Source organism: Lepisosteus oculatus, chromosome 2 (genome assembly GCF_040954835.1).
Source record: "Lepisosteus oculatus isolate fLepOcu1 chromosome 2, fLepOcu1.hap2, whole genome shotgun sequence".
In the NCBI taxonomy this organism is placed as follows: domain Eukaryota; kingdom Metazoa; phylum Chordata; class Actinopteri; order Semionotiformes; family Lepisosteidae; genus Lepisosteus; species Lepisosteus oculatus.
In genome coordinates this window covers 60,921,346-60,933,463 of record NC_090697.1, presented here as the reverse complement: position 1 = coordinate 60,933,463, position 12,118 = coordinate 60,921,346, and the positions used below count along the sequence as shown (strand labels likewise).

The window sequence follows — 12,118 nt, the reverse complement described above, 5'->3', positions numbered from 1 at the left end:
CTAAGACCTGACTCAACAGTACCAGATTCAGCTCTACACCAGCGGGACTTCTCCCTACACCAAGACTCACCCAGAAGGAGGGGCGGAGGAGTCTGTTTTTATGTGAACCAGAGGTGGGGTTAGTATACTAAATCTGTCTCGCAGTCTTGCTTACCAAACATAGAGACTCTTCTATTACTATTACCGGTGTACTTCATGTTGTAGCATGGGTCTTTTTTGGTCAGTCTGATCACAATGTGATCTTTCTCATTCCTAAATATTGCCAAAAATTGAAATCCACCAAACCATTATTCAGGACTGTGAAACCACGGTCTTCCTCAGCTGTGACCATGTAAAATGATTGTTTGGATAATACTGACTGGACTGTTTTTAGGGAGGCATGTTGTGACCTAGGTGAACATACTTATACATTTAGCTCTTTGATTAATTTTTCTGACAATGAGTGCATTTTGTGTAAGACAGTGATTGTCATTGGTAATAACAATCTGTGATTTAGCAGGGAGTTAGGATGTTACAGTGAAAATAAAATTGGTAGATTTACAAATGATGAAACAGCATATAGACATGAGGTCAGTGCACTGGCCAAGTGTTGTAATGAGTATAATTATATAGCTCAACTCTAGTAAAGACCAAAGAGTTGGTGATAGACGTTCGCAGAGCTGGTGGTGATCCGCCACCAGTTGTGGTTAATGGCCAGCTGGTAAACAGACTGGTTTCTTGGCATGACCATCTGTCAATCACTGAAGTGGGAAGTTAATACCAGCCTCATCATGAAGAAAGCCAATCAGAGGATATACTCCTAACGACAGTTGAGGGAGTAAAGAAGAAATGCAGGAAGAAATTACATACTTCTATAGAACTATGATTCAGAGTGGTCACCTTTGGGAGTACTGTTCAGTTCCATCCAGTTCCAACCATTCTAGAGATAATTAGGCACCTCAATATGTTGTATGTGTAAGCTTAATATGTGTTTTTGTTGGTTTTATCTGGGCTGCACTAAAGCAAATTTCAATCAACATTGCTGGCAATGAAGTATTGGTCTGAATTGGATTGAATTTGCTTGGACAAGAACCAGAAGAAGCATTGGGCCTAGCAGACCCAACTGAAGATGCGCACTGTACAACAGTATCACCTGAATAAATGATCATAGCTGATGTGTGGTGAGCGTTCTGGCGCACTATGGCTGCCGTCGCATTATCCAGGTGGATGCTGCACATTGGTAGTGGCAGAGCTGAGTCCCATTACCTGTAAAGTGCTTTGAGTGGAGTGTCCAGAAAAGCGCTATATAAGTGTAAGCAATTATTATTATTATCATGTGGAAGGGAGAAAATATATGATGGACAGACAATAGCAGTGTCATATAGAGCCTTATATGTAATAATGATTTTAAAACCAATCCTTAATAAAACAAACTCATTGATTGGCTTTTCAGCCACGGTGACAATTTAGGAATATTTGCAGATGGAAAAATAAAATCATGTAAATCAATAAAATTTTGTAAAAACATGTTTTTCTGATCCTACAGTTTCGATGTCAATCCATTATTTAAGTCTTTAACTGATATATCCAGAATGCAATCAGAGAGTCCTGAAACACCAATTTTAGCTTCAAGTTTTGTATGGACATAGAATTTGCATTGAAATAGTAATTCTGGTTCTTGGGTGCTATACGCATGGTGTTTGTATGTTCTCCCTGCATTTTCATGGGTTTCCTGTGGGTGCTCCAGTTTCCTCCCAAAGTTCAAAGTCATACTGGTAGGTTAATTGGCTTCTGGGAAAACTGGCTCAGGTGTGAGTGTGCGTTTGTCTGCTCTCATTGCTTGCCAGTTTAGTCACTGTCTCTTCCCATGACCAGATACTGGATAAAGTAGTATAGAAAATGGATTTATGATTATTCTGAACATGTAACTTGAGTAATTAAAAAAGGAAAACAGATACAGAATAGCAGAGAGACCAGGAATGACCTCTCTGGAAGACAAGATGTAACCAATCAACCAACCTTAGAATTAAAACAACCAAGAGAAGTGAAATTTTAAAGCTCAGCAAGGTAACATTTAAGTCACATCACGTAATACAGATACTTAACACCGTCATACCAAGTAAAATGACATAATTTACTTAAGGAAATGCAGTACTGAGATCTAAGAAAACTAAGTGCATTTGCACCAGCTGTCATGAGGAGATCATTAGCACCTAATGCAAGATAAGTTTTTATGTAAATGCATGATAAGTTTTTATAAAAGGGTTCAAAAGGTTTTACAGAGAAATGATTTGGTTTTAATGTATTTTTTAAATGTTTTGTTACAGGAGGAAATCATTTTTATTCACTACATTGTAAAACAATTTGTAACATTTTTATTTCACCTTTGGATACATATTGAAAATGGTTTATGCTGTGTGACACTTTGATGGGCAGAGACACCATAAATGAGCTGAGAGAGACAGTAATGGACTACAGCTCTGCAACTCCCCTCACCCAGCTGACAGTATGACAGGGGGCAAAGGTCAACCGGGGTGTATAAAACATGTACAGCTCCATAATCTTTTGCTGTCCAAGGGTTATGGTGAGGCCAGGACAGCCAGACAGAGAGCCTGGAAAAAGGTCAGGTTGAAAAGTGAGCTGAAAAGAAGCCTTTGGTCGCCACAAGAGCAGATTGTGTCTGAATGGAAAAGGAAGAAAATCTATATTTGTCAGGGTTAGGAGGCAGGGATCGAGTCTCGGAGCAAAAACCAAGACGTAAAGATGTTTAGTTGGCTCCCAAACAAGACTTAGTTTATATGTACCCCACTGCACTTAAACGAATCCCAGCACAAGGGTTTAAAATGCCTACATTGTGTCAGACTGCTTTTTGTATTCTACAGTACAGAGTCAAAGAGCTCAGTTTTTGTGACCAGCACCATGAGGTTTCATAGTTTAAAACACAAGCACTCACAATAAAGCTATATGCCGTAGAACTCCAGTTCCCTCTCCTAAATTGCAGTGATCAAAATGAAGGTACTGATAGTGAAAGAAAATGATTCATGAAAATATATAGGATCAAGTTAATTAATATTGGAAATGTATACAAAGAAACTGTAAAAAAAAACAATACAACAATTTAAGACTTCTGTGTATTATAAACCCTTTGAAACACACATCTCCTGTGTCCCCTGCTGGCCCCACTAACATCTCTTCCAGCAGCAACCTTAGTTTTTCCCATGAGGTCTCCCATACAGGTACTGACCAGGCTCACACCTGCTTAGCTTCAGTGGGTTGCCAGTTGTGAGTTGCAGGGTGATATGGCTGCTTCCTCATGAGGAAGTCCCACATACAGGACTGCATTCTATTTGCTTTCCTCTTTCACCTTAACAACCAAGTTCCCATGCTCTATTCCCAAGTTCATTAAACAATTTTTTTCCTGGACCCACCAATCATTTAATGGCAATGATGATAGCCTCCCTGTCCATAGTTCCCTTAACTGTCTACTACCATGTTGGGCACTTTTTATTACAACACAAGTTGCTGCATCCCCTGTAAATACACATCAAATGGAAAAAATATATACATAGCCCCTCAGTTCATTTAAATTTAAATGTGTCTGAATTTTTAATTTGGTTAATACACAGAGTACATATAAGATATTAATCTTCAAATTGGGGTGAAGTAATAAGTGAACTTTGACAGGGATCTGTACTGGGACCACTGTTCTTCCTAATATATCTGAACGCTATATATCTAGTCATGACATTTGTTTTGTCTCACACATTGTAAGCACTTGAACGATGCTAAAACAAATGTCATGACCTCTTATACACAAGCTATGTGATTTGCATGTACCTTTATAGCTTTATGTATGTGATTATAATGTGTTGTGAATCAGTTATGAATGGATCATGAATCCATTATATAGAAACATTCAAATAATGTGTTCCTGAAACTTTAGTGCTGGAAATCTAGTTTGTTTAAACAAAACATTATCAACACAATTTGGCATAAAAAGTGAAGCCTTAATATGTAATAGTGACAAATTACGTTCAAACAAGACATCCTGGCACCTAACTTTGAAGGAAAAGATTAATACTATTTCTGAAACATTTCAAAGTATAAACATTAAGCAAAAGGTTAAAGGAGTAGAGGTACAAAGAACAGGAGAATAAAGACAGGGGTCTGGATATGTTCAAAAAGCCATCAGGAATTCAAGTCCACTATCAATACAGTATGATTACTACATTTCTACAAACCTGAACTTTTCATAGAGAACATACATTTCAGACTGAGAGTGCATCTTTAAAATTATTTTCTAAGAAACAATAATTTCCTTTAATCCACCAAGCAAATTTCCTTTAAAAGTCCATTGCACATGTTTTTATTCTTGGATATTTTAAAAAGCAGACCTGAGAAAGAATGCCTTATTGAAACATAGTGTTTCAACACCAGCCCTACTGAACTCAGTTTGTATTTGCCTTTTAATAACTGTATTTACAACAGTGGCGCTCTCTGTTTGTGAAGGTAATTATATCAATAATCAATTTTAGACTAAGAAAGGGAAGCTCTATTGCTCTGTTTACTAGGAAAGTGGTCTTTCTAGGAAAGTGGAATCTAGCTCTCATTGTAAATAACACTAATTGTAGTCTTCAGCTTGTTAGAATAGCATTAGCATTTTTGATAATTATTTCTTTGTTAAAGTATTAGTTGACAAACAATTGGTACATTATTTGATCACCATAAATTATTTCAAAAATGAAACAAAAATCACATTTGACTTTGTTATTTCTCTTGATAAATGTTAGAAGATTGTAATCATTATAAACTGGCACAGGAAAAATCGACATTAGCCTGATTCTTATCAATGACTGTAATTGTAATTCTAGAAGATTAACAACTGTCCTTTTATGTAACAGTCTGTACAGTAAACATTTACAATTATGTCAGTCAATACTTACTGTGTAATTATACTTGTGCTTCAGGTTCCAACGGCAGATTGGACACTGCCCAGAAGGGTTTGGTGGTTCAGGCTGAGGTTGAGTAGCAACTAACTTTCCTTCTATCTGGAAAACCAAATAATAAGAATACCATTAGATATCAAGCTAGATTTCCATGGTAATATACCCTGAGCTATACATGTACGTTTTTTTCTTTTAAAAAGAAAAATATTTTGTTAAAAATATCAAGACTCTACATGAAATTGTGCAATTAAGTCAAATTAAAATTCAGATTAAAATTAAGGATAAAATACATGTTTGAATACACATGGAAACAGGAAGAGAAGTGATAATTTTAAAACTAATAACAGTTTTAAATCAAAACGTATTCAGCCCCCTTGGACTTTTTCACAATTTACTGTGAAATTCTACGGATCCTCCTAAAATAATTATAAATATAAAACAGAATATAAGTCATTGCATAAGTATTCACTCCTTTTACTATGACGTACCTAAATAGACACTGATGCAAGCAAATGTCTTTAGAGGTCACATAATTTGTTGAATGCAGTCCACCTGTGTGAAATTAGGGTGTTTCACGTGAGTTCAGGATAAAAGACCAATATCTGTGAGGTCCCACAGTTGATTAGGACAGTTCCAAACAAAAACTGCAACATGAAGACAAAGGAACTTTCAAAGTAAATCTGGGATAAGGTTATTGAAAAGAACCAATCAGGAGAAAGGTATAAGAAAATTTTCAAGGCATTACATATATCCCAACACACAGTAAAGTCCATTATAAAGAAATACAGAAAATGAGCCACAAGACACAACTGTGAAGAACAGGGTGTCTTCAAAAACTGAGTTCCCAGGCAAGAAGCGCACTGTGCCTGTGACAACTCTAAAGGAATTAGTTTTTCATGGATTCGTGAGATGGGACAAACTGTGCATACGACAAGTGCCTGAGTGCCTAACAAATTTTGGCTTCATGGGAAAATGAAAAATAACTCACATCAAATCTCAACTGTACTTTGCCAGATGGCATGTGGGGGACTCTGAGACCAAATGGAAGAAGATCCTATGGTCTGACGAGACCAAAATTGACCTTTTTGGCCTCAATGGTAATTGCTATGCTTGGTGCAAGCGTAACAGTGAATATTATCCTGAGAACACTATCCCTACTGTAAAGCATGGTGGTGGCAGTATCGTTCTATAGGGAAGATTCACTGCATCAGGGCCTGGAATACTTGTAAAGACAGAGGGGAAAATGGATGCAGCAAAGTACAGAGAAATCCTGGAGGAAAACCTGCTGCACTCTAAACATACAGCCAAAGCCACAATGGAGTGGTCTTAAAAGAAATAAAGACAATGCTCTGGAGGGGCCCAGTCAAATCAAGAATCTGTAGCAAGAGTTGACAATACCTGTTCACTAATATTTTCCATTCAACCTGAGAGAGTCTGAGCAATCCTAAAAAAAGGAATGGGTTAAAACTACAGTGTCCAAATGTGCAAAGCTGGAAGACACTTATTCAAAAGGACTTATGGCTGTCATTTCTGCCAAATGTGTCTATACCTCTCAAAGGGGGTGAAATACGTATGCAATCATATTTTCCACCTTATATTTATAATTAATTTAGGAGGATATGTCGAAATTTGCTTCCACTTTGACATTAAAGAGTGTTTTCTGTCATCAACAGAAAAATAACTCCAAGTTAAATATATTATGATTCTATATTGTAACACAATAAAATGTAAAAAAAGTCCAAGGAGGCGAATATTTTTGATAGCCCCTGTATCTCTATATCAACACTACACAACACTAGACAATTTAAATGAGACAATGCACTTTAAAGGACATAGGGGCAGAGGACACACTAATTTATACAGAGATCTTAGTTATAAGCAAGCTGAGCTGAAGTTGTTTTTTTAATATTTGACTTTTTAAGACACAAATCAATAGACAGCAGATTTTAGTAAATAGAAGGACAGGACTCATAAGCTTGGAATGCTAATTCAGGAAATCCACAAGACATGCAACCAGAATTTCAAGGCAGACTTGGTTTTCTGGATATATTTCAGCTTTATGGAGCTGAGCGTGTCAAAGAATACAACTTACATACCAAAATTAAAGTAGCGCCCACTGTAACAGAGACCAATACCCAATGGTTTTTGAGAAGCACTGCAATTTCTAAATATGTAACCATTCTGCACTGGCAGAGAATGTGAATACTTTTAACTTACAAGCCCTGTGTTAAACCACATTTATTTAAAATAACTACTACTATATACTCTTAGCATTACATTATACTTTGCCTCAGGGCTTTTAGCCATCAGCAATATGAATTTTTCCAGATGTGGCCCCTCCTAAATCCTCAGTTAAAAACAGATTTTTGAGATTTGAGCTGTAGAAAACTGTCACTTCAGTATAGTCCTTAGAGACCTTTGCCCATTGTGACACTACACGCGAGGGGCGTGTTCAGTTTGGAGGCAGAACTCTGGAGGAGCAGACCTTTGGAATCACAGCTGCACGCACCAATCAAAGATGTGCTGCAGCTGTGAGGGCTCTTTAAAGGCACCCCCCAGAAGAGGACGAGCATGGCAACACCAGGAAGGATATGATCCATACACCGGCAGTCCCAGAAGGGACTGTACCCGATCCCGTTTTTCTTCTTTTAGCCTGTCCCGTCCTGGATCGATACCGGGACAGGCTTACCTTTCTCCACAATTAGTTTTTATTTTCGGTCTTGCACTCCCTGCCTGCACTCCCAGAGTGGACCCCGCTAAGCAGGGCAAATCCAGTCTGGTCCCCACCACCAAGTGGGGTTCTTTTTCCAGGCTGGACCCTGTTAGATAGGGTAAGTCCAGCCTGGTCGCCGGTCTACATAACGGGGCAATTTTTGTATTTTTTGCCTTTTGTTTTGTTTTCTTTTTGGTTCTCGCTAACCTCACCCTCAGATGGGGACTCATACCGGTGCTCTCTGCGGCTCCTCCCACTGCCGCGTTGCTACACCATGAAACACTAAGCATTCAAACTTAACATCAATGCGCAAGACAAGAAGGTCTCTGGCTATACTGGGCCATACTAGCTACATAGAAACAAAAGACAACCAGATTCCTTTAGAACTGTTCCTTAAAACCACGACAGAACACTTTCTAAACTCAATCAACTAATAAATCAAACGCTACAAAACATACAAAATGTACCATCCATCTTCAACTGATCTACCAGTCACGGTTTACAGACACACATAGAGACAAAGAACATACATATTTTATGTTTTTAATATTTATAATCAATTTGGAATGATTGTCTAACAGTTCAGACAGATTAAGTTAAGTGAAGCAGCTCAACAACACTTCCATTTGTTTCAATGACTATCATCCTCAAAGATTTCACAACTTCATTTCCTAAAGGACCTGTCATTCAAAGTACCTGTAGTTCAACAGTAAAGCTCAGCATATCTAAGCAAAATTGGGCCTGTTTAGCGCTGGAATGGGAGACCTCAACAAAAAGATGTTTACGGGTTCAAGTGCCATCGAAAACCCATGAATTTCTCTCCTTGCTGTGAGACAGAAAGCTTGGCCTGCCCTCCAGAAACTTGCTGAAAGACTTTTAAAAGGCAAAGGTATAAAACTGCATTAGCTGGAGACAGCTAAGCAAACATGACATTTCTGTCAAAGGGAAAAAAAAAACAGATACAACACATTATTATATTAATAATGTTGGCTAAGGAAAAAGCAAAGCAATCTGGTTTTGATTATTTCAAAATATGATTAGAGAGATTCAGAGATAATTCAATCAATGACTTAAGCAACAACAACAAAAATCAATGTATTTACCAAATGAAATCTTGATGTAATTTACCCAGACAGCTGACCTTTACCTTAAATCATATGCAAACTGCAATTTGCCTGTACATCAGATTACAACAAAAAAGATGTTATTATATTCTTTGTCTGACATCTTTGATCTCTCATACAATATGATCTCTTGGTTTATAGTATTCTGGTAAACATTAAATTATTCTGGTAAAAAAAACACTTATTTTTATACTTCTGAACATAGAACTGTGAGGCATTAAGAAAAAGTCCACATGAGTGTTAATTTTAATAAAATTGGGTGCTCTGTTATGCACTGTGCAATGTACTAACATACAGTACATGTTAGTACAGCAATAAACAATGCAAAAATGTCACTGCTCAGATGTTATAAATGTGTGCAATTTAAATGGTTACTTACTACGGTTGTTTTTCCATCTTTTTTCTCCACCACTGCAAAATATAAAGTTAAAAAAGAAACATGAGCTGCTACGTTAAAAATATTTTGATTGCATAATAACATCGCTTAACAAGAAAAAATAACAAATCACATAAAAACAAAATTAACATTAAGAACCTACAGTTAACAACACCTATTCTGGGCCTATTGTTTTTTTTTGCCGTTGATGGATCATTTTCTGAATGGAACAAATCACTGTTAGCATTTTTATATAACAAATTAAGAAAACAGTCTGTATACATAAAATCGAAACTTCCTCATACATACACAGTATTGTAGTCATGAAAACTGAATATTGCTTCATTTAATAATGTAAGAAGAAATAAAACAAAAGGAAGCTATCCAGTCCATCTAGCTCATTTTGGTAGCTAGTAGCTCCCAGATCCACAGATCTCATCCACCACTTCTTGAAAGAAGAAGGGGCAATATGGATGGGTAGCTTATTACAGTCTCTGAAAAATGTTTGTAAATAGGGACCTGGATCCCAATATTCCTTTTTTCATTCTTTTTGTCCTCCATTCAGGGCACTGGGTAGACCACCACCTCTTTAACAAGCCCACTGGTTCTGCCACAGCTTCACATCGGCCTTTAAAACACCTCCCCAGTCTGCCCCCAAAGTCAACTGCCTGTTGCAGGCCAAATCTGAGGTGGGCTCACCAGACACCACCTCTTTCCTTCAGCTATTTCATGGCTTCCTAGTGTACTAGCTTACCACTGCCATTGGGATGGGCTCTGCCATCTGCAGGCAATGTGAACAGTCCGCCAACATTGGGATTATGGCCATGATCAGTGTCTACCATACAGCCAAAGACCCATCTGTTCCCTTCTTTGCCCTGCCTCCCAGCTGAGTAAACTCTGAATCTTGCTGCTAACATGTGTTTTAAGTCTTTGGCTCTCAGGGTGCCATCTGGAGACTGGGTAAACTGGACACATCATCTCTTCCACTATCTGACAATGATGCAGCACTTAAAGGTTCAGAAGGATGGAGATGGGAATTTAGGCTCATCTCTTGCTTGTGTTGCAAAGGTCAGGTGGCAACATGTCAGCACCACCTAGCTGTAATTATAGCCAGAGATACAATAACTCCCCAGACTCTCACCCAGGACTGTGCCTGTTATAGAGTTGTAAGTTATTCAAGAATGCCATTACTAAAACCACACATATTTACCTATATGACATAAATGCAGACTGCTAAAACAATGTCTGCTTTTTAGGGGGAACACTTTAGTGGTCAAAGAGTACAATCTGAATAGTTATTTTACAACAATGTGTCAGATTGCAGCTGCAATATAAAAGCTCAGTATTTTTTTTTTGTTTGAGAATGGAATTAATGATAAATTTCAAGTAAATAAGCAATTTCTATCAATATAAATCAAAGGAACAACAAAAAAGTCAGATTTGAGAAGTATCTGGTTGCCTCTGATGACACTGGACTCTGATGCCACTGTTCAGAAGGGTGATGAACTGCATTTTTATTTTAACAAATATAACAATAAATATTAATTATACTGCCCTGCAATGACAATATTTATAGTAAGAGATGTTTTTACTTCTCCCAGATGGTATACATTTTTATTCTCTGCAGTGTCCAGTAAATTAATCCATATAACCATTCTGAAATCTGCTTATTCGGGTGAGGGTCACAGTGAGAAGTGATAGTGATTATTCCTACACCACATTTAGCCATGTCCCACTGAACAATTGTACTTTCACACAAGCAAAAACTTTGACCCAAACTATCAATAAGTGGGTTGCAACCAGGGTAAAAGTGATGGGAGTGAAAAGTGTCAAACAGTGTGATTAAGATCAACCCATCCATAGGCTTCCCAAAGAAGGTCAAGTTTAGGAAGCGTCCTCAATACACGTCATAAAAGTCTGTGCAAATAGTAAAAACAACACAACAATACTGTACATGAAACCAAATCATCTTCAAACAGAGGCAGCAGATAGCAGATAACAATGGGAACAAATAAAAAGGCTACTTTCGAAGAACGTATTTAACTCTTAGTATAAACTGTCGAATAAACAGGTCAGCTTTTTTGGTCAAATGGGAGTTTAATACAAAAAAAGTAGATAAAAAACATGTGCTGTGTGTATTTTAACATGTTGCTAGTATCATTCCGTATTTCTTTCAGTACGGCAGGGAGATTTTTGTTTTTCGTTCAACAATATGATTTATCAGCTCAAGTATGCAGAAATTACACGTGATATGTAATATAACTCCATTTAACCCCCCCCCAAAATTTCACTAACTTTGCATAAGATCTTTTGGGGTCGTGCAATTAAATTAAGACAATGAAAACCCAATTTAATGAGATCTAAAAATCAAGTAGTTAAAAATATCTTTATACTGCCGTTTTAACTTCCATGCATTCACCATAAGGCTCAATTTTTACACAGAATTCATCGAGTAGAACTTACCTTCTCTGATGCCTCTGCTCGGACAGCTCCCCAAAACAGATAATATTGGAGTCCCAGTAAACTTTTGGAAAATCTTTTGTTGATAATTTATAGCGAGATGCTGAAAACCTATAGCAGACAGATACACAGACCTCAACATGCTGCGCGCTGCCATCTTGCCGCTGACCTTCTGCTGTCACAGGCAAGACTTGCGTTTCCGCTTCCGCGCTGAGCAGATTGAGAGCAGTAGATGGATAAATGCGGACTCCAATAAAAATAAAAAAAGAAACTGTTAATTTCACGAAATGATTAAATAGGTTTATTTCCCTTTGATTTTAGCGAGGTTTACTTCCTTTTGTTTTTAACTGTATTAACTGCATTTCTAAATCACTGTAACTTGAACAAATTTGTACTTTAAAATCAATGCATTTAGTATGAAACTGCTGAATGGGATCTCCGCTGTTAAACTGCGTGTTGCTAGTGTTCTCTTTATCTATTTGTATGACTTAGATGAAGATCTGATCAAATTTTAGGTCAA

At 37.3% G+C, this 12,118-nt stretch overlaps 1 protein-coding gene across 1 annotated transcript in view; it reads right to left on the bottom strand.

Annotated features, from left to right (window-relative positions):
- Positions 1–11,786, bottom strand: part of mrps18a (mitochondrial ribosomal protein S18A) — a 36,515-nt gene extending 24,729 nt beyond the window's left edge. Inside the window, exons 1-3 of the mRNA XM_006625782.3 lie at positions 11,602–11,786; positions 9,142–9,173; positions 4,923–5,027 (exon numbers count right to left, since the gene is read on the bottom strand). Coding sequence (XP_006625845.2) covers positions 4,923–5,027; positions 9,142–9,173; positions 11,602–11,755 — 291 coding nt within the window. The 5' untranslated portion in view covers positions 11,756–11,786. The remainder of the gene's footprint in view (positions 1–4,922; positions 5,028–9,141; positions 9,174–11,601) is intronic.
- Positions 11,787–12,118: the final 332 nt, after the last annotated feature.